The sequence below is a fragment of the Anoplophora glabripennis genome, unplaced genomic scaffold, assembly GCF_000390285.2.
Source record: "Anoplophora glabripennis isolate ALB-LARVAE unplaced genomic scaffold, Agla_2.0 scaffold42, whole genome shotgun sequence".
In the NCBI taxonomy this organism is placed as follows: Eukaryota; Metazoa; Arthropoda; class Insecta; order Coleoptera; family Cerambycidae; genus Anoplophora; species Anoplophora glabripennis.
In genome coordinates this window covers 589,136-611,817 of record NW_019416219.1, presented here as the reverse complement: position 1 = coordinate 611,817, position 22,682 = coordinate 589,136, and the positions used below count along the sequence as shown (strand labels likewise).

The 22,682-nt window shown below is 32.6% G+C and overlaps 4 protein-coding genes across 4 annotated transcripts; 2 read left to right on the top strand and 2 right to left on the bottom strand.

Annotated features, from left to right (window-relative positions):
* Positions 1–167: 167 nt before the first annotated feature.
* Positions 168–1,827, bottom strand: LOC108905374 (AP-1 complex subunit mu-1). Its single transcript, XM_018708204.1, has 2 exons — positions 1,708–1,827; positions 168–1,646 (listed from the first exon to the last, which is right to left on the bottom strand). Exon 2 carries the CDS (start codon positions 1,558–1,560, stop codon positions 292–294), a length of 1,269 nt encoding a protein of 422 aa, XP_018563720.1. The 5' UTR covers positions 1,561–1,646; positions 1,708–1,827; the 3' UTR covers positions 168–291.
* Positions 1,828–2,686: 859 nt separating this feature from the next.
* On the top strand, positions 2,687–4,380 carry LOC108905379 (peroxisomal membrane protein PEX16). The gene is made up of 4 exons (XM_018708210.1): positions 2,687–2,810; positions 2,858–3,101; positions 3,158–3,571; positions 3,781–4,380. The coding sequence occupies exons 1-4, from the start codon at positions 2,687–2,689 to the stop codon at positions 4,040–4,042; spliced, it is 1,044 nt and encodes a 347-aa protein (XP_018563726.1). The 3' UTR covers positions 4,043–4,380.
* Positions 4,381–5,241: 861 nt separating this feature from the next.
* Positions 5,242–15,187, bottom strand: LOC108905454 (lysoplasmalogenase-like protein TMEM86A). The gene is made up of 6 exons (XM_018708325.1): positions 14,961–15,187; positions 13,534–13,703; positions 9,179–9,372; positions 6,885–7,000; positions 6,724–6,834; positions 5,242–6,667 (listed from the first exon to the last, which is right to left on the bottom strand). The coding sequence occupies exons 1-6, from the start codon at positions 14,979–14,981 to the stop codon at positions 6,566–6,568; spliced, it is 714 nt and encodes a 237-aa protein (XP_018563841.1). The 5' UTR covers positions 14,982–15,187; the 3' UTR covers positions 5,242–6,565.
* A 925-nt stretch (positions 15,188–16,112) lies between these two features.
* LOC108905356 (radial spoke head 14 homolog) lies at positions 16,113–20,150 on the top strand. Its single transcript, XM_018708186.1, has 8 exons — positions 16,113–16,197; positions 16,601–16,743; positions 16,993–17,111; positions 17,236–17,447; positions 18,758–18,918; positions 18,974–19,117; positions 19,181–19,339; positions 19,946–20,150. The coding sequence occupies exons 1-8, from the start codon at positions 16,113–16,115 to the stop codon at positions 20,108–20,110; spliced, it is 1,188 nt and encodes a 395-aa protein (XP_018563702.1). The 3' UTR covers positions 20,111–20,150.
* The last annotated feature ends 2,532 nt before the right edge of the window (positions 20,151–22,682 follow it).

Here is a 22,682-nt window from a genome sequence, read left to right as displayed (position 1 = left end):
ATTTCAAATTGTAATCAAATTAGGAACCATATCCTCATAATAATTATGACTTGTGAATGTTAATACCAGTTCGTTATATTTGTCTGTTCATAACTACAAAGCATAAACCAACATAAGTGATAATTAGAAGATTTCAATCATTAATGTAATCACTGCATTTAGGAAGAAATAAATAGCTTTATTAAAATATTAGAAATAGTATAATATGATTTCTATCAGTTACATAAATTGCTTGATTAAAAAGTTACAGTGCAATACAAGAAAAATATATATTGAAGTTTTATTTAATAACTAATTGGTACGAAGCTGATAGTCACCATTTTGGGTGATATAACGAACCCAAGGTAAAGCTTGATAGCCACTCTTCTCGATGATTTTTAAGTACCTCACTTGGATACCGGATGTGGTAAAGTATGGAATTTCAAATTTAACTTGAATTGGCGGTTTACCCTCAGTGTCTTCACATTCTACACTTGGTAGCCCAAAGTGAGCCCTCATAAGGTATTCTTTACCACCGGGGAATGATTTTATGGTCCAGGTAATTGCATTCTGCTCGGGAGCATATTTAACGCTGCCTATCGTCGTCTTAAATTTGGGAGAATCAGCATCGTGGGGCACCGGAATTACAATTTCCACATTATTAGCGGTTGATCGCCTCTTGAACTGCGATTTTGCTTTAATCATGTACTCTACCCTACTGTGGGCATGTCTCTCAATTACCGATTCAATCCAAATTAAGGGTTTAACGTGGGTATTTAATCTATATGACATTAATTCAAATTCGCCATCTGGGGGAATGAAAGATATGGTTCTGTCTATCTCAAACCTAGACAGCCTTACGCACTGATGAAATTTCACGTCTTCGAGCTCAACAGATTTTGACTTGCCTCTGCCAGTACTTTCAAATAATACTTTGTCGTTTAAGCCCAATCTTAGTTCCGGCATTCCAGATAAATAGACTCTCATTTTTATTGCCCCCACTATCTCGCTTCTTAATACATTTCCGTTTGCATTAGCTAAAAGATTAACAGACTCGATAACATCTAAAAATACCTCATTCTTCCTATATTTTATTCCTTCAGAACGCCAAGATACTGCATTGGTAACTGCCACCGGTATACGCGGCTGAATTTCCAACTTATGTCCCTCCTGTGTAATGTATTCCTGTAGAATTTTACTATCTGTAGTTTGCGGATAACCGAAATCTAACAACTCATCTAGTAACTCATATATTACCACAAAATTATCTCTTATACTTTCTTCTTCTAACTCCTTGAAGTACTCTGTCATAACCTGCACAATTTTGTGTAGAAATACAAACACTAATGCAATGTTGGCATTTTTTTTTGTTGTACTTACAATATATAAATTGTTAGTTTTTATATATGCAAATGTGCAATCAGTTGTTTGCAAAATAGGTGTCAGCAATCCTTCTTCTTCTTTTTCCATCAAGAGAGGCATGAATTTTTCAATCACACCCAAGTCTATATCTCCACGATAGTTACGAGATATCAAGACTTTACCTTTCACATCAAGGATATATATTGCTGAACAAGACATCTTCGAAGCAAACGAAACTTGTCTTAAAATATATATTTTATCAGTACCATAATATAATGATGTCCAATGTTAGACCGAGTAACAACCTAGTAATAAAACGGCATCGGCTAATTTTTTGATATAAACTTAAATGCAACTAGAACTTACAATACTGATGAAGAGTATTTCTGTTTTTCTCCAGGGGAAATATATTAGTTCTTAAATAATGGAATTAAACAGCAATCACCCAACTTTATTTTCTAACCTAACACGTCTACCAAAAGTACATAAATGACGTTTCACTTGCGGCTTGCCGGAGCTGTTTTCCGGTTAACTAATACGAGTAATCCGCGGATCATATTACCCTTATATTATTTATCAAGTGAACTAACTATTCGTTAATTACTCTCGAGTAAAATTAGGGCAAATTGAAGAAATCAAGAGTAGATGCCATTATGTCAGTTACTAAAAAATCCTTTAGTTAGTAAAATAAATGTGATTCTGGCTTTGAATAAAGTTATCCCTCTTTTCCCGTGGGTAGTTAAGAAGTAGTCACTCTCCCAAACAAAATAAAAACAGCTGAAGGTTATCCATTTCTTGGTACTGGGGAAGAATGCACTGAAATAGTTTAAGAATAATTATGATCTTAGTAAATGGAACAGTCCTATATTACTTGACACCTAGGCAATAGCAACTAATATCACTTCAGACCAGAGTAACACTGAGTTGCAATTACCTGTTAATACCTGTTCCTGTTAATAGTTACCACATCTGCAAGATATCGATGTACTATAAAATATTTTACTTTATTTGTTCTCTATGATTATCATTAGAAAATTTCTCTTCTTCAGATGTACTACCTAATGATGAAAATAAATTATCGGACGGCACTCTTGCCTAATTCGGTGCAAATTGATGTCCAAATCGAACACATTCAACTGGCAAAGTAGGTAGGCACTTGAATCGAAATGTAAATTGAACAAGTTCTATACAGTGCTCACTTGGTGCAAGAATACACGTAAATCGAAATCGAAATGTAATCGTCATTCAATTAATCGACCTTTGAATGAAATGACAGGAGACTGGTGGATTGATTATTTATGAATATTTTTTTTAGTGTTTAGTGTTTTATTCTTCAAAAATATAAATGTCGTCAATACTCTTAACGCTGCCAGAAATCTATAATGCATACAAAAATTGGGTTAGAAAAAATCCCCAATCTTTGGGAGATTGGGAAACATCAGCGAAATGGATTTCCTACTTTATAGCAGGTGGTTGAATTCTTAATATTTATAATATCTCCAGTATATATTTTTAGGAAGGATAAATAACTCCCATGTTGTCTCAGAATTGGTTTACTGTTTATCAAACCTATTGGTCATGTTTAACGATATTATAATAAAGAAAAATTATTGCCAAATGCATTCTACCAATTCCGCAGAAAAATTAAAATTGTGGCTTACTATAATCGAATACTCTGAAGTATTTTGTGAATTATCAGCAAAGAAACTCTGGGGTGTGACAGGAAAATGGATAATAATAGTTTGTATACAAGTATTTAAGTAATTATATTTGCAAATGATGTGCAGCACATAATTTAACTTAAACCTTGTTTTAGATGCATAACCCGACTGATGCTTATATACCGATACAAGGAAACTGTCATACAACATCCTCCTATACCAGTACTAGACAGAAAAAATATAAAATCTGCTACAAATTTATCCACGATTGGAGAAATGGCTCAGAATCAGTTTGATACATCTTCTTTTATTTTAAAAAGTTCAGGACGTGTAGTAAGAAAAATTGAAGCATCTCCTCCTCTCGCTTTAAGAACGTGGAAACCAGTGCCAAAATCACAAAATGTTTCCTGCAAGAACAACGAATTAATTGAAGACGTTCTTAGTGGCAGAAAATTAATAGCTGAAACAATTTATGTAACTAAACCAATGATACACTTAGCTTCTCAGGCATGTTTTGGTACCAAAACTTGGAAGCCTTGGCTTATTGCTTTAACTATGGATTTGGCAAGGTAAGCAATCAACAAACAATTCCGTTTTTGAAATTTGTGATTTATCATAGAACTAAAAATAGATTAAACATATTTCTATTAATATTGTTGTATGATCGATGTACAGGTGTGGAGAATAAAATCTCCAGTCTAAAGTAGTGATTTATAAATGCAGTTTGCACATAAATCTAGTTCAGGTGAAATTAGTTTTTATTCTCTTTATATTTCAGTTTGCATCTGTATAGGTCTTGTAGAGCAATACCACTAAATTCCCTAACTCCACAACAGCGCTTGCAGTTGTCTAAAAGACAGCTACTCCTGGTGTTGTACATCATTCGATCACCGTTTTATGAGAAACAAAGTCGAGATAAAATAAATGCTCTTTTAGAGGCTCTCAGTAAGCACGTTCCATTGGCTGGTTTGATTTGCAAGCCCCTAGCACAGTACCTGCCGTTTTGGCAGAGCACTTATTTTTACATGTGGTCCACGTGACTTCTGCAGGTCACATTTTACAAAGTATTGTTTAATAAATATATTTTTAGGCAGGTTATTTAAAGTTACTTGTTTTCTGTAACATGTCATTTTTATCTGGTCAAAACTTAACTTATTTGAGAATAGATGTATTATAGATTTCGTAACTATGTTGGAGGAAGGGGGAAAAGGGAACAAAACGTATTTTTTAAAGGTTTATTGTTGAAATATACTTGATTTGATCAAATATTTATATGTAGATGATTACGGTGACTAGTGAGAACGTAGTGGGATATTTTAAGTTAGATCTGTATAGTATTTTTATATCAGTTTGGAATAAACATGGAATAAAAAGTCAATTCGAGTTTTAATATGTTTATCCGAGGGGATGACCCCACTACCAAGAAAAGTACTACAAGCATACCTTCCTTCTTCCTTTCCTAGTGGTTGGTCCTGATAAGTCCCACGGCACCGCGGCCTATTGCGCATCCCACTACTAGTCCTATTCAGCAAGTAGTTTTGTCCTTTTAACAGTCCGAAAGCTTCCTTGCTGACACTTCTCTCAGTTCCTTGGGTTCCAAATAGCGTTATTCTACTGTGCAAATTCCGGGCACTAGCCCAGGATATGCAGAGAAGTTTCATCCGCCGATTCACATCCTCGGCAGTCTGGACTGTCTACAAGCTTTAGCTTATGTAGATGTTTCCTAAAGTGACAGTGTCCCGTTATGAGTCACATCACTCTCCTGAGTCAGATTTTATTCAAGTTCAGTAGTCTAGATATATCTAAGCTCCAGTTTATTCGAGAAAATCAGTTTTGCTGTAAATGAAATATTACACCAAGAAGTTGGTAGAGGGTATCGTTGAAAAAACTTGGCTCAGAAAACAGCTATTTGTAGCAAGGAAAGAAAGAGATAGCAGGCTATTTTTTTCCTCCAGCTTAAAGCATGTTGTCACGTCTGCTCATATGAAAGAAACAATCTGCTCATATGAAAGAAACAATTCAAAAATTCAAGCGGACTGTTCTCCATCTATTCTTCAAACTTCTATATAATGCACTTGGACACTTAACACATTTTAGGTGGAACATTTTCATTTCAATTGCTTCAATGCATTTAAAAGGAAAATTTTCTGGACAGGATTCTGAGAGTTTTCGGCATAATTTATGGAGAGTGGTAGACCCTCGAGTATACCGCAAAGGCAGATTGACAGAAAAACAAAGATCCTAATTAACATTTATTCAACATTTACTTCTAATCTCCTCTTTTACGACTATATAATAAAATCACAGATAAATATAGTGCAGTCTACATGATAATTTTACTATTTGCAACGATACGACCTGTCAAGAAGAGAAACAAACGTGAAAATTACGGGACATTTCCCTTCTTCTTGTATACTGATAATTTTTGTTCCTATTCTTGACAAACAACATGCTGTTCCGACTATTCACTAGTTATAAATTATAATAAATAAGGAAGACAATTTTTTTTAAAGTGAGCATTTAGATTTGTTGCTAACAAATAATCAATGGAATGATTTTCAATAGATTCAAGTAAATCTATTGTAGCTGTATTTAACAAATTAATTTGTAATCAGAAGTGGGATAATGACTTGATATTTATGTCTCTAAAAACATACTGTGTCCACTTCTCTACAATATGTATTTGAGAACTATTGTCTATTTTCTGAAGTTAAGACGACACAAGGTTAAATAATAGTCAATTTATTTCTAAATTCTTAAGAAATATTAGAACTGCATTAAATTGACAAAATTGGAATCTAACTGATTATATTTTCGATCACACGGTGGGTGGGGTACTCTAGTTCTAGAAATGCAAGAACTAACTACTTGCAGAATAATGGGTCACTCTAGATTAGAACACATCTACTTTTCTGCTATCTTAAATAGATTTATCCATTTTCATAGTTGCAAGTGCTTGGCAAGATAGTTATTTAAAAATATGTACAAGTTTAAATAACGCTTATTATTGTTTCACAAAGTGGCATGTTCTGGGAAGACAAAAACTACAAATTTGAATACAATTAATGTTAACTACGAGTATCACCTGAAAGTGATTCTAAAGCAATTGTCAGGAATAGCATTTCAATATTAACAAAATTACTGAATATTTAGCACGCTTTTGATGCAACAAAGGAAATGACGTGATATTTCTATTCTTCATAATGCATAACATGTTTTAGATTATGTGGAAGTGACTACTATAAAAACATTACTATAAAAAATACTCGGTAATATTTGCAGTTGTGATATAAGTAGGTACTTCAAAATATGTGAAAATATATTAGGTCCCATTTATATTATGTATAGAAAAATTAACATTTTCAGTAATGACAGTAACTTATTTGATATAACCTATGATAAAATTCATTTAAGTGTGAATTCTGTGTTGAAGTCATCATCATAGGCATTTTAACAATTCTACAAAACCCCTTTCTCTAACTTGTAGTTATTAATGTAACTACGGAAAAAATACAATTTTGGCTTCAATTGAGCTACAAATTTGTCTACTCGTCTAATACTTATTACTTCATTTTATTTCTTTCTGTTTCTAACGCTGTCCTAGCGTCCACAACGCTTAAAGCTATGCCGACTTGAGCTGCATAATAGGTGGACATTATGAGAACCTGTTAAATTAAACGTGATGTCAAATAACACTAAGATTTTTTAAACTAGGCTTTACCTGAGCATAATCTATATTAAACTTGAACCTATCGATGCCGATGATCAAATCAGAGAGACTGAAAAGAAAACCACCAGCGCACGTGCATAATTTACTCCAGGTCCACAGGTCCTGAAAGTAAGTCGATAATATATGTGACTTAATTTTGTTATCGAACGTACCTCAAAGAACTGAACTCGAGCTATGGCTCTCCAGAGCATAGTGGTAATGACAAGAACGTATATTGGCACACCGATAACAAAAACCCCATGTAAATCGGGCAACAGATATAGAGTACCTAAAAATGTAAAAATACTATTAGAGATATGTAAAAGATTAATGAATTTAAAATGACAGAAATATTTTAAAATTAAAAAGACACCTGTTTGTATCTATCAATCAATTATTAATAAAAAATATATAACAGTTTTTGAGATCTCAGAGTTGTTCACCAATATTTTAATTTACCATTTCACAAATTTCATCTAAGTTTTTCATTTATGAATGTTCTCTGTGTGGGCTTACGAATCATTCCCTAAATAAAGGTACAGGTCCTTCTGAAGCTTCATTATCAAAATATGATCACCTTCATTTTTGCGAATCGTCAGAGTTGCCACATAAACTTTATTATTTATAAATGAAAACCAGTGGAGTATAACCATAGTATAATTGAAATTTTCATATAATTAACATCATTACACGTTTTTCATATATTTTTTATATATCTCGGCAAAATAACTTAATCAGTAGGTATTATTATCATTCAAGCAAAGTAGGCACTGAAATTGTAATTATGAAAACTAGAGCTTCCTAACGATATTTGTAATAGAAAAGTCTTATACACAAAAGTTCTATTTTTTTGCTTTTTTTCGTAAATTAAAGTTCAATTATGAATCAAAATATTTTCTCTGTAACGGTCCTATCCGTATGCTGTGTGATGAGTTACGTGCTGTAGACCAGCCGCGTAAACAAATCGTCGTTGAAAGATATAGAAAGATACTTCTCAATTTTTGGGGAATTTTTCAATGCAAAAGTACAAACAGAAAAATAGATATTTAAAAAACTGATACTTATTTTCTTATTATAATAATTAATAGTAATTACTTTCTTAAATGCACTGTTGTTGTACAGTACGAGATGAGGTACAGAATTAGTGCAAGTCGTCGAGTACTAATTGTGGGGTCTTCGACAAGATTTTCCAACACTGCATCTTCAACATTAAAGTTCACTTGCTGACCATGTCCTTCTCCTCGAGGATTAACACTTCCCGTATCTCGCAGCTGCTGAACGCACTGTAGGATTGTATTTGCACATTTGGGGTGACGTTGTGGCCATCGTTCCCGGTACAATCTAATCGCCGCGAGCGCATTTTCTCCGGCTGCACCATACACTAACACCATATCGACACGTTCGGAAATAGTAAATACATTGTTTTCTCGGTTCATTGTAAAACTAGTTTGTGCACAAACTAAAAAATTAAGCAAAGTAAGAAATAAGAATCTCCTTTTTAATGTAATCGGCACGCTATTCTTATTTTTCACTTCTTTATAAAAATTACACTGTCACTATCGTGGAATTACAAAGTAAAAACTTTGGTCTAGAATTTTTCTCTTTTTAACACTGATGGGTCGATGGATGATGTTTAATATTTAATAATTATGTGAATAATTGAATTCGACACAAATACAAAATCAGTGGACTGCACAAATTTTTTGACAATGTAACCTAACCATCTTTTAGCATTACTAGTATTAGATTATACCGATTTAAATTATAAGGTTGCATCTCGGGTCACATCAAAACATTTCCAAAGTTTTTAATAAATAACACAGGGTCGGCCTTCATTTTTGTTGAATAAATGAATTTACAAAAAAAACGCGAATATAGAACTTTTTCGTGTAAGAGTTTTCTATTACAAATATCAACAAGAAGCTGTAGTTTAATTTTTATAGATTATACACGCCACACCCGTATATTTCTTCTATATCTTTTAAGATTGCTGATAAATGTGTTAATTCTAAAAAGAAATTAAACTGTAAGCACATACGAGAAAAAATTTAAAAAAGAATGCACAAGAAATTTTAAGCAGATTGTAAGGAAATAATATTTGTGGCATTTTTACTAGTTTTTTTTTTAATAAAACGAAATTAAAACCCCTGGTACAAAAAGATCAGTTACTTATTTTTGTCTAACCAGAAATATCTAACACAATTGTATGTACGCGGTTATATTTGACGATTTCTCTAAAAAAAAAATTGTAAAATATTTCTAGTTATTCAGAAATAAGCATATAAAATAACTCGTGATCCTTTTGGATATAATTTCATTTCTTTTTCTTTTTATTGTGGCAAAGTACTTAATTAAATGAAAATTTATGAAAACATAATGATATGTAGAATATGTAGACATTTGTAGATTTCATATGAAAACAAATAATATCTACTAATGTTGACACTTACAGGTAAAAATATCTTACCGATTGTCCCAAGGAAATAGAGGAATATTCCCAGAGGTAAATTAAGGGGTTTGAATCCAAATGCCGAAATATAATATATGTGGCCTACAATGAATGCTAACATTCCTATATCAAAATAATGATGCCATATTAAAAAGGCATCACCAATACAACAAAATAACAATCCAGTTAATATTCTTCTCGAATATTTGTATCTGAAACAAGAAATTGGGGTAGTCGCAAACACTTTAAAATGGGTACAAGTTTGTCATATTTCTGTAGTTAGGAGGCGTATGGTAGGCGAGTTACAACAGGTGTACAATGAAATTACCGATTAGTTAATGATCCACCACATAAAATATATCACTAATTGTTTCTAAAAAAAGCAGGAAAAATATTTTCCTATAAAATTTTTCTTCCATTTGTCGTGGAATCTTTGGTATATATTTATATAAATTAAGGAAATGAACACATTCTGTATTTTCCTAAGACAAGCAACATAAACAGGGTGTAACACAATAATGTGTCAAAAATTAAGAAGCATGCCTTTTAGCATTTTGTTGTTTAAACTTTTGCTCTCAAACTCCTCTTTCTTGAGATACAGTGCTAAAATTAAAAAAATATAGTGTGTCCTAATTTTTTTATCGAATGGAAATATTGAAGCACAATTTTAAATAAATATATTTTTTAACGACTTTTTATCATAATTTTCATATAATAGAATATAGAATAATAATGGAAAAATGGATATAATTTTACATTGATGCTAGTAATTGTGCAAATTACTTTTTGTATTAGTATCTATAACTATATAAACGACCCCTATCGTCGGGGGGTGCCATAACGGCAAATACTCTTAAACTGAATGTACATCCTTTATTTTGATTTTGATTGATTTGATTTTGATACGTCGTTGTGTTATATTTATACATAGGTATATTTTTTGTTATAAATGTATAACTACTATCTAAATTTTTCAATTTGAATTGTTTAAAATGAATACTTATATAATAACATGCACGTTAAGTGGTTTTGTTATAAAAGCGAGGCATACCGAATATTTTTTTTATAAAAACAAACCCGTTAAAATGTTGATTACATTGATTTTTATCGTCAAATACTTTATTATTATACAAAGTCCGAAACATTAAATTACATTTACAAACATGCAACAGGCAAAGATTATTATGTAGGTAGTTGATTTTGCAGCGGCAGAAATGGGCATTTATATTGTTAACATTGATCTTTGGAAACGATATCGTTCATTACAAAGCACGTGCTCTACGTTTTAAACTAATGGCAATGACTCGTTTCCCCGGAAAGTTTTTTAAACAGAATTAGTGAGACAGGCAATTATGGACGTGACATATAAAATACCTGCTTTATCGAAATCGGTTACCTATTTATTATTTTTTAAACATTTGTTTAATGTTTAGATTTTTTATGAAAATCGTGGAATTCAAGATTGCGACAGGCAGAATGAATGACACAGGTCTATATATCAAAAGGTTCGGAAAACCTTTTTGAATCTAGTTGTGTTTTTGGACGAAAAAACCAGTTTGATATGTCATATACATCTACTTTTTTATACCCGATTCTGTATCCGTTAGCATAAAGAACTTCTTCAATTTCCATTTTGCATTATCTCGACATGACCTTCATTCTCCAATTACAGTTTAACTGATTCCAGTTGTAATCAATTACTTTCAGTTAACTTGCTTAAATACATGCAAATTCTTCTAATTGACATATTCGTTCCAAGTTTGAGAATCTCAACATATCTCTCATTATTCGGACTGCCCCAGTGAGCAGCTCTGATTTTCGAGCTTAGAATAAATCATCATTTAAAAAATTATGCATGTATTTTAGCGAACATAATTAAATTCTGGAGTCAACTAACTTTTTAATTGGTAATGTCTTAAAAAAGGTCATATAGAAACAAACCACGATAGAAATAACGGGGAAGAGGAGTAATTTAAATTTGATGCATACAGTATTGGGTAGAAAAAAATTGAGGTTTGAATACCAAAATCTTGAGATTATCGGGCATTTTTACAACCCAATTCGGTAAGCACTACCAGATTTAAAAGAGCCGGGTGGTGTTGTTAAATGTACCAGACCTTAACGACTTTGGTCGTTTACTTAACGCAGCTTATGTTTATTGACCAAGTTATGTTAAACAGTGTTTTCCAGTTCCCATTTATTTCAGGAACAGGAAACTATATTGCCAAATGCCACGCGATCTTTTGATTCTTTTAGATAAAGCTGTTTCAATACACGCAAAGTATATTTTTATTTATATTACATAATTTATGATATGCTTCCAAAAACGGGTGAAATATTTTGGCGCGTTTACACTGGATGAGATTCGTTGGTGAATCATCTGACGTGAGTGAAATGCGAACATATGAACAGTTAATCATCGAAAGAGATCATCTGGGATAAATGATGAATGCAAGGCATCCAGAACGAATCTTAACGTATAGTATGAGACATCAGGTTTGTGCTAAACGCAACATCATTTTGCGATATCTATGATAAGAATCTTTCCTTTTTTAAGGATTTAAGGTAATCGATATTGCAAATAACAATGGTTTTTATGTGGAAAAGTAACCATATACCGAAAATTTTAACACTTCAAGAACAACTAGCCCTTGCGAATAATAAAGCAGAAAATAAAAGTTTTGGGGGACAAAGCCTATTACAGGAAATTGTTGACGAAGATGATTATCGAACTCCAATCAGCACTGCAACCTACTTGACGCCATTTTAAAAAGAGACAAATATGGCGATTTGTGAAGGAAGTGTAAACAAGTAAATATAAAATGTATTGCCTATGACGATAGCGACGGTAAGTTGTCCGTGTAAACGCACCTTTAAGTGATCAGAATATGTCGCAAAATTGAGTTTATTGTGAAAAATATACACATGATATACGTTTTGCTGTTTAAAGTAAAAAAAATAATAAATAAAACTTGAAGAAAAAATTTGGATTTCTCGTGTAGGAGACATACCTATTAATGGCAATTATTTGCTGAAATAAAGTTGTAAAATGGCGTCCTAAAAGCTTTTCAATATAATTTATTGAGGATATTACGCCATTTTGATCATTCATTTAATTTCTTATTGCACCATTTCTTTTTGTAACTGTTTACTAGGTGCAATGGAATCATTAAGAGATCTAGCAATTATTTTAAATGCGACCTTATCTCATGTAACTGTTTCTCACTGTAGTAACGACTTGATATTTCGATTCATTATAGAATAGTCACCAAGGCCGTCAGATACAAATAGCTAAACATGTTAATAATTCCAACTTTTCTTGTTGTTTAGAGTTTTCAGAGCAATTACGTCTGTTTACAATTTATTCAAATCGATCCGTTTGTTTGCAAAATTGCGTTGCATGTTAACTGATATCGCAGCAGATGACAAACAACGATTTCAATACTAACAATAAAATCTCAATAGAGATAAGTGCTTTCAATAATTAAAATACGTTAATATTTATTGTTCTATATTGCGCATTTGCATGATGTCTAGCGACCGGTTATCTTATTTCGCATTGCAAGTGAATTACACGAAACATTTTACAAATTGCAGGTGTATTAAACCGTATTGGTAAACTGGTAAAAATTTCGATTAAAGCCAGTTCAGGTGTACAAACAATTTTAACACACAAATGTTTTCAAAGGAATAATCCATGCGAAAATAAAAACCAAACGATAATGAAATGTTTTTTGCATGCTTGCCCCCGAGGACAAAAGTCGCATGTCTACGTCAACGTTAGAAAATATTATATGTACATTCGGTTTCAATATTCCGAGGAATATATTCCAGTGCGAAGCAACTGAAGGAATTTTTGCAGACTATTTACTTATACCTATTCGAATTTAATAAGAAGAAATGACATTGTATGATGGCATTTTTTAAAATGGAGTACAACATTCCGAAAATCTTTTGAGAGCTGAGATTTTTTGAGAATGACGCTCATTGATTCGAAACTTTAATTGGGAAGATCTAGGATTGCCAATATCGAGTCTGACCTGAAGAAATATTTCAAATAATTTTGGCACGAAGGAAAGTCAAGAAAAATCATTCACCTGTTTTCAAATTCATTCAAGAAACCTTTCAGAAATTTCACTCGGTACAAATCCCGTGAAAAGCGCGTAACCATAGACAAGGGATTACAGACGACCCCATATCGGAATATTGCGAAGTTCGAAGAGCACCATAACATCATAAATGAAGTACATACCAAAATTAACATTTTATTTTCGTGTTCAACTAGTTTTTTCACTCAAAAGTAGGAGGAAGCAAACATACTTCACCTCTCTAATTTTCTCAAGGTGTATATCAGAAATTTTGTTTATACTTACTCATCCCCTAGACTCATTCCATGAAGTACAACAAACAGCATTAAACTGACTATCGGTAAACATTTCAAAACAGTGCTAAATATCGAGGGTTTGTCGTGGGGAATAAAAATAACGAAATATATCGCAACTGTCTTGAAGAATGGCACTAGTTTAGGCCCAACGCTCTTCACCTGAAACAAAAAAATACTTGGGTTTCAAATGTTACTTTAAAAGATGTTTCTTGGAGACACCCAGTATATTTTTTCAGACAAAACTTATTATCTTTGGTCTGTCGTCTTTCTTATTACAATTGCTTGATTTGTGTGAACTTTTCAAGGGTAAATTCATTGAACTTATTTATAAAATACATATAACATATGTTTAGTTATTTTACTTTTTAATTAAAGAACTACATAACATAAATATGCCGTCGTTTTTGTGTCTGCTGTTCATTAAGCTACCAAACAATATTTATTTATGTTTATTATTTATTAGAAATATTGCAGTTTGGTACCTATTTAGGTAGGGACATGGTACATTTAATTCCAATGGTACAACCCGTACAACCATTATTTAAATATTATTATATTTATATATAGGGTATTTAAACAATGCTACAACTATAATAGGTACTTTAATGATACATTTGGATACATTCTACAACATCATTGAGAGCTGTGAGAAGGTACAGAACAGGCGTGTTCTCAACAGTAATAATTATTAAGGCCAATATATACACTCTGTGTTTATATTTGCAGTCTATTAACAGCTATCTTGTTTATATATCTTTCCTACCAACACATTTTTTCACGTAAAAAACCAATACCACACCAAGCCTTATAAAGGTTTGAATAAAAGCTTCGTGTATATTTTTCATATAAAAATTATAGTTTCAAAATTTATGAATTATAAGAAAATTCTGTTGAAAGTGGACTGCAATGAATTTAAATACTCGTTTAAGCCCTCGTTTTCTTGAACAACAAAAAAGTAAAGAACAAATTTATAAAACAGAAGAGTAAATATTAAAGGAAAAGGCACCTACCTACCTATTTTATTTTTTGATAGACATCAATTTAAAAATGTAAGATAGGTACCATCTATCTTTACATTAAAGTAGAAAAAATTGTGATTTTATTTTTTTAGTGATTAAATCTCGAGTAAAACCGATTTAATCTGATTTAATACAATAATAAAATAACCTTCTATAAAATATCTATCTACATACTGCTTAGATGCATATCTATATTATTTAAAGTCTGTAATTATTGGACATAAATTTACACCTCTAATGTTAAAAATATAAATAATTATCTTTTAAAATAAGTTTGTACTTAAGCATCGCAAAACAGAAAATCAATCCGACACGGAACCAAACAATTTTGAATAAACATTTCCCTGCGAATCTATAAAAAGGTGTAAACAAAAGAAAACAGAACAGCCTTGCTTACCACTTTTGTGACTGAAGTCATCGTCTGCTTTTTAATTTTTCTCAGAGTTGAGGTCAATAAATCAGTTAACACAACAATGAAATTAGGTGCAATTTAATTAACTGCGAATTGTATAATTTAAAAACACGTTGCACGGTGCCTCGACGCTAATACGAGGTCGGATACTGTCAAAATCAGCTGGTGTACAGTTTGTTTACAGCGATGCTCCTAGCTTTCTCGTGCGAATGTTGACAATGAATATTGAATATTCCCCTTAATGCTGTCGATGTCGGTCGCCGTTTGCGCTTGTATCGCGAATCACGCATGCTCCATTTTTTAATCAACCGCTACCGGGATTGTTTCTATTTCTAATTAAAAAATCTACAATCTACATAACTAACAGTCCTCTGTTCTCTATTTCTATTTACTGTTTTTATTGACAGTATACATTTTTAGGTACTCTGCTCTCCTTTGCTATCGACTTCCTACTTCATTTCATCTTCATTGCAAGTGATTTTTAATTGATGCTGAAAAAGAAGTAAGAATGATGAAGACTCAAAGATATGAAGATAATAACTGCACTAGCAGGTAATTTTAAGTTCTTTTAGTGCATAAGTTCATTTTGATGAATTCGCACTTTTGCACTTAACTTGCTAGGTATTTCTTAACAGAAACAGGGTGGTCCAATCTGGTAAAATTAAATATACAGGTACATATAGGCGCAAAAATTAACCTTTTTGTTTATTTCGTTGACGATTTTATCACGCACAGGCCTTAAAGAAAATGCTTAATGGCCAAAAGTATCGTTTTGTGAAAGACATCAAATTTAAGCACTGGGTCACACAAAACCATTAATAATCGAATTTTAAAGCTTGTTCTATAGTCAATAAAGAATGTGTTGTTGAAAGTTCACTTCTTAAATCTCTTAAATGAAGACTTTTACTATCCCGCATTAGTTATTTTTGTAAATATTCCCAAAAAGCATGAAAATCATAAAATAAATTGTAGCTCTCCTTATACAAGTAATTTTACGAAAGCCAACTTCTATTATACCAGAAGCTCGTCTAATTCTCAAATATAGATAGACTTTTATGTCATGTTTTGTGTTTGCTACTTCCTTTTTTGAAGTAAATGTAACATTGACAGTTATAAGAAGATTTTACAATTACAGTTATGTTTTCTATATACAAAAATTCGTATCTGCAGACCTCTTATCCAGAAATTAATCCCCGAGTACTAAATCGTTGCGTACAAAAAGGTAATTAAGAGAGAATAGAATTTAACATTAACGAGAACGTAATAAAATATGAAGCCTTGAAATGCAAAATATCCGATGTATCCGGTATCAAATTTCAAATAGTAATAGATATGCTTACTTCTAAATAACTTTTTTTATACTATTTTATTGAATATAAAGCCTTGAAAACCTGGCCAGGCTCGAAATATACCTCGATCACTATTTTGCAAATTCTAGCACAGACCGTCATGACACAGGGCAAGCCATAGGGGTAAACCAATAGGAGGCGCTCCATTCCAGGCACCAAACTAAACTTTGTCATTTCAGAATATATTTTTCTATATTATAAAAGTATACATTCCCAATTTACGTTACTACCATTACCGTACATAAATATAGATATTTAAAATCATTTTCAATGTAGCCAGAGAGTTCAACTATGCCGATGTTCACGATTTGGAGCCCCCATTTCAACGCTTGGTGTCAGAACAGCCTACAATACCTGTTCAGAATGTCGACGTCACTCGAAGACCTCTGGCTTTTGGAAGACGGGCAATGCCTAAATTGGTAAGTAAACACAAATATAAGTAAATTTACCCTGTAGCGCACATAGAATTTGTGATGCAAAAGTGTAACAGTGGCAACTTATACTCCTGAAGAATACTGTGACAATTATATATTCATAGTTTGTACCATGATTCATAAGGCCAGGAATTTCTGATATTAAAAGTAGCAAGTAGCATCTTTAGGATCAAGGAAACATCCACATGTCTTGCGGTCTTCGAAACGTTCGAAATAATTCGTAATTCGTTGTAGAAAAGAGAACTTCTTGACAAAGATGATAGCGTTGTGATAGCCGCACTCCAAAGCATCTGTGACCTTTGCCACGATCCGGAAAAGGGATACGAGGCTGTGAATTTGAAAATTATAGACAAGTAAGTCGAATTAAAAAGTTGCCACCGTAGAAAGGATGTTTTGTAAAGAAATGTTGAAAATATCGGCCCTCTTTAAACGTTTAAAGGTAATCTGTATTTTCTTACTTGCTTCGTTTTCTACTAGAATGGTCGGCTTAGCACTGCATGACAATCCGGCGATCCGCGAAAGAACAGCCAACGCCTTACAAATCCTAGCTCGACTGGCAGACGGAAAGGAAGCTATTGTGTCGAACCAAAATCTCCTGGACAATCTGCAAATCTGCGTCGAAGATGTGGTTTCGCAAGTTAGAATACAAATTGCGGCTTTGTTGGAGATGATTGCCAGGTTCTGGAAAAGTAAGTCTCAGAAGATTTAATTACAACTAGCCGTTTGGTGAATGAAATCCATATAGATATAGTCCGTTTAGTTTCCAGTGAAGAGACAGCTGCGACAATCTTTTAGGGCTGAGGTCTCTCCTGAAAAATAAAAAAAGTAATGAGAAAATATTTCTAAGAGTCTATGATCCTTCAAAATTTCCAGGTTTCAAAGAGCATTCGCAAACTTCATTCTGCAATTCTGAACATTCTGCAATTGTGGCTGATTTCCACCCACCATGTCTCTTGATTGCTAAAACATCAACTGTATTAGCCAGTAACGTTGCCGATGTTCTTCGGAATGAATGGCCTGTATATTTTTCAGGATGTTCTATTTTCAAAAACTGTGCAATCTTATAAGGAATCACAGAACTACCTGCTTGATAAAGTTCTTAACTTCCCCATGAAATATGCTAGCAATGACATTTTAGAAACACCAGTATTTTGGTCTGGCACCATTCTTTGAGCAGCATTTGCGGCACTTTCTATTTGAAAATCACTAATTTAGAAATAATAATTCAAAACCAGCAAAATTGCAACTGTTATGTAACTTTAAACGACAAAATCCAAACAAACAAGGCGACTTTGCAAGATTTCGAATAATGTCAAAATAAAACCTAATCTTTATTTCATGAACCATAAAGAACTGTGAGAGCAAATAAAATATTATACACCACGCAGCAGTTAAGTATAATTTACCCGTCTCGGACTCTATTGCCTCCTTTATGGTGTAAATAACTATTTTACCATAAAATGGAAGGACTATTGCTGTGCCATACATGTGAAGGATCATAGAGCTCTTTGGAATAATCCCAGTGTTTTTCTTTGTTTTTAGAAGAGGAATCATCCTTCTAGTTGCTGCAATGTGGCTATTGTGTTTACAGGAGATAAACGGTTTCTATGTTTTGCGTAAATCTCTTTAATCAAGAATTTAGATAAATATGGAATTAGGTTAACAATCTAAATAATTTATTTTGACTATTTCTGCAGATTTTGCAGTCAGAAAAGGTTTATAATAGCCATAAAACATTTTGATTTCGGGAGTTTAAAAACCAAAATTTTTTAGTTTCATAAATTCTTTTTATATTATATCGATTATCCTTATCCTTTCTTAATTTTTTCTTATTTTGAAGCATTTGCTAAAGTTGGCGCATGTGATTAGAGGCCTATGTTAGGCACTCTAGATTCATCCACAGTTTATTGAACTCAGTTTAAGTTCTACGAGTATTACGTGCTGCCTACTCATTATCTTGAGGCAAACTTTTTTTCATAATAATAATTTCTTCCTCCAGCTGCTGACGTATTGGTCGATTATGGGTTTATTCCCATTCTACTGGTTAATTTGATAAACGAACATTCCGACATTGCAAAAATACATCTAGAGACCTTAAAATCGTTGATGTATAGCGTCGGAAAATGTATTGCTTTGGAAAACGACGGCTTCAATATATTTGTAAGACTGCGAAAATAATTGTGCAATAAAAAAATTAACAATGAATTAATTCCAGTTGAAATTACTCTCATTGAAGGATGTAGAAATTGTAACCCGTGCTTGCGACTGCCTGACACTGCTCACAACTTCACGTCTTGGTGAAAAAATGACCCAAGAAGCCAAATTATTAGAAGCTTTGAACACGTTACTCTACGATGAGGTATGGTGGTCTTTAATTTATTAAATTATCTTGCCGACAATGTCAAAATATCCATCATTTTAGAGAATAGAGGTTCACACAAGCGCAGCATCAACGATTATGTTCTGCACGATAAAAACCAGGTCCAGAATAGCTGCCAGTAAAATAAAAGGATTGGCCAAACGTCTAATTGAAATAGCCAAGAATAGGCACAATCCAAACACACAAATCTTTGCTCTAAAGGTACGGATGAATCTAATAGCCAGACATACTGGCGGATAAATCGGCCGACCTGATCTCCCACGTGTCAAACTATAAAACCAATAAGAAGTTTCATATGTATGTGATAAGCCAGATACAGAAGATTTACTTAAGATAAATCTCGAATTAAGCACAACAGGCGATTACATAATATATGTGATATGCCGGTTAAATCTGTACTGATTCAATCCGTCCGATTTATCCGTCCGTGTATGGCTGTCTTTAACATACAAACACACTCATTTAAATCCTAGGGGCTGTCCAAATGATGACCCATATATGTGTCCAGGTGGACTAGAGTACAACAGGATGACTTAATTCGTTTGTTGCAATTTCTTTGTACAATACATTTTCATTAGTTTTCTGTTAAAAAATTGAGAAAGATAATGAATATTTTCAATTTTTTGTCCATAACTTCATACGAAAAAAATTATTTACATTAAGTTTTGCACAACTGCAATATTTAACCTCTTCACCACCTGAGATCACTATGGTATGGCTTGAAAAACAGTCACCCGCTATATTAATGTACAAAAATTGAAATCTCTATTCCAGGTCTAATAATAAACTATTTATTATTTTTAATAGGCGTTATTGAATATCTGTGAGCATCCTGCTATAAGAAAGGAAGTTAAAAATAAATATTTGCAAGACATCACGGATATCCAGATTAATAGTGACGACCCTTATCTGAAACACTACAAAGATATTCTGTTGCTTATAATCAACTGGTGTGCAGTGACTGTTTTCTGATTCGGGTTTTTAAGTGCGTACAAATACTTTCACAATTATATATTTTATATACCTACAAAAAATTGAAATAAATAAAAAAATCATAATGCGTTGCTGGCTATATGTTTTTGGAAAATGAACACTGACGTTATGTTAACAAAAAGAGACATTTTTGTCAGAGGATGAAAAAACCTTTTTGGAGAATTTTCACAGAAAATGATCAAACTACAAACTTATCGAGTCAGTTTCTAAAGAGTGATAATAATTATACTTACAAGTGGGTATAACTTTTAACTATGACATTGCTGGAAACAACTACTCTGCGGATTAGAGCTCCGACCAGTATTAAATTAAGTTAAGATCATTCGTCAGCAGAATCATCAGACGATGTCGAACTTATTAGTTTTTAACAGTCTTGTGAGAATGATTTAGCTGTTTGGATGCCTATCTACCGAAATGTTTTGAAGTTATATCTTATCCACATTCAATAGATTATAATAGGGCGGTTTGAAACCCCTTATTTGGTGTGCACAAACAAAAAAACTTTTATGGACTAGGTAGTGTACAGGTAGTCCATAATAAGTGAAGCTTCTTATATTGCACCATGTAATATTTGTTGTTTTAAAACTACATATTGCAATTATTTTCCGAAACAAAAAAAATTGTTTTCGCTGATAAAAAAAGTGACGAAATTATCATTTGAGGAAACATTCACATGAAAAATACGTAATTACATTAAAATAACACATAAATTACCAACTCGCGCCAGATAAAACATAACACTTTTATCATTAACGTCATCTTGTAGCATTTATTGTAGTTTTATCTCGTTATAATTTTTTTTCTATGTCCCTGGGTGACTTTAGAAGTAGGTCATTCTGCATATGTTATGTAATATAAATATATATTATAATAATTCGCAGAGATAAGTGATTGGGAAAGCAAAAATATTGCTATTTTTTGTAATATTTTATGTGCGCACTCGGGTTAGTCCATTTTTCTTGTCATATTTTCTGAAGCTTTCATACATTCTTTTCTAATGTGAAAACTATATATTTTTGGAAAACACAAAGCACCCTCTTTTTAATTGGCCCATGAGCAACTAAATTTCTTTGATTCGTTAGCTTTAACTAGGAATCTTTACCTGCCCCTGTTGTTCTCGGGCTAGACTCATGAATGAGGTCCCGCTATCAGAACCCCTAGATCCGCCCTAGCATTCATTTCGATTCTTGTTGGTTTTAGAACCAAGCCGCTACGGAATTCTAATTTATCTAAGTCTCGTGTGGTATCCAATAGATTATATTTGGACATTACAATCGGAAATACGTTTTCAGTATTACATTTTTATTTTAAATAAGGTTGCTTAATCCACTTCATACAAGATAAAGTATCAAAATTAAGCTGCATTAAAGTTTTGAACGTGAAAAATATAATCGTTACAAATGTTGTGTCCTTGAGTGAAGGACTTTTTAACATTGTTTTGTTTGTTGCGTTGAATGTTATTGCTGTCCCATTTTCTCTTACGTTATTTGTTAAAATCGAATGACGTTCATAGTCAAAGTGTTGGCAAGGTTTCGATGAATTATAAGATGGTCTGTGACCCGTAAATTACGTTTCAGCCACCTCAACGCTGTGTTTACTTCAATCGGCATATTTTTATACCATCCTGAAAAATATATCTCACAAGAAATGTTCACTATTAGAATAGGATTGTTAATGTTTGCAGTTTGCTTAGTAATTTCTTAAATAATCTAATAGAACAAACATATCAGGGTGGTAATCATTTATTGGCAGCACATATTTGTGCTCCATTTTGCGCTGTTTTTGGGCAAACGGTGTGTTCGTTTGACTTGACTGCTTATATCTTGAAAAAGACGCGCATAAATAAAACACAGCGGCAAAGTCCTATATATTGTGTTCGCTCAAAGATTGTGTGGTATATAACAGTTGGAGCTACTTATTTTTTATATCACCCTGTATTATGTAGGCATAAGTCACTACACACTATTAAAATTCATGTCATTTATCATTTATTACATTAGATATCAATAAATTAATTTTATAGAAAAAATTCTAGATTATATTCCCCTATCATAGTTTCACAACTTTTGTAGAACAAAATGAGATACACTATCTGACTTTGTAGCTTTATTTTCAAACAAAAGCGATGCTGCGTGATATTTTGCGATAATATGTATATTCCTGTGGAAGTACATACTTCTAATAATACAGCTAGTAGGCCAAGGGTCAGCAAAGCATTAGCGTCATTTTATGGATCAGTTGTTATTGTTTATTTTTGGATACCCCCCTCAATATTTATGTATTAATTTTAACTTGAGTATTTAAACAATAGTTGAAATTAAACTGCAAATGGGGCCTACATCACGATGAAGAAGCTCCAAGTGGTACATTCATTGATAATCTTGAGTCAAAAATACGATAATTAGGCCAAACTTGCTTCATTGCAAGATATATGCTGTATAAGTCTTAAAAAATCATATTTAACAAAAAAATAATTTAATTTTTATAAATTACCTATACCAGTGGCGCAGGTATCGGAGATACATCGTTAAGAACGTCCGAATTTCGACGA

What these genes read in the sequence shown, in the direction of transcription:
- LOC108905374 (XM_018708204.1), bottom strand. Translation starts at nt 1,560, where the DNA reads ATGTCTTGTTCAGCAATATATATCCTTGATGTGAAAGGTAAAGTCTTG.
- LOC108905379 (XM_018708210.1), top strand. Translation starts at nt 2,687, where the DNA reads ATGTCGTCAATACTCTTAACGCTGCCAGAAATCTATAATGCATACAAA. An exon ending in GATTTCCTACTTTATAGCAG is followed by an intron (nt 2,811 to 2,857) that starts GTGGTTGAATTC and finishes ATATATTTTTAG; the next exon opens with GAAGGATAAATAACTCCCAT. An exon ending in TTAACTATGGATTTGGCAAG is followed by an intron (nt 3,572 to 3,780) that starts GTAAGCAATCAA and finishes TTTATATTTCAG; the next exon opens with TTTGCATCTGTATAGGTCTT.
- LOC108905454 (XM_018708325.1), bottom strand. Translation starts at nt 14,981, where the DNA reads ATGACTTCAGTCACAAAAGTG. An exon ending in GGAATGAGTCTAGGGGATGA is followed by an intron (nt 9,373 to 13,533) that starts GTAAGTATAAAC and finishes TTCTTGTTTCAG; the next exon opens with ATACAAATATTCGAGAAGAA. An exon ending in CTATTTCCTTGGGACAATCG is followed by an intron (nt 7,001 to 9,178) that starts GTAAGATATTTT and finishes TTACATTTTTAG; the next exon opens with GTACTCTATATCTGTTGCCC.
- LOC108905356 (XM_018708186.1), top strand. Translation starts at nt 16,113, where the DNA reads ATGTTTTCTATATACAAAAATTCGTATCTGCAGACCTCTTATCCAGAA. An exon ending in AAATCGTTGCGTACAAAAAG is followed by an intron (nt 16,198 to 16,600) that starts GTAATTAAGAGA and finishes TTTTCAATGTAG; the next exon opens with CCAGAGAGTTCAACTATGCC. An exon ending in ACGACGGCTTCAATATATTT is followed by an intron (nt 18,919 to 18,973) that starts GTAAGACTGCGA and finishes AATTAATTCCAG; the next exon opens with TTGAAATTACTCTCATTGAA.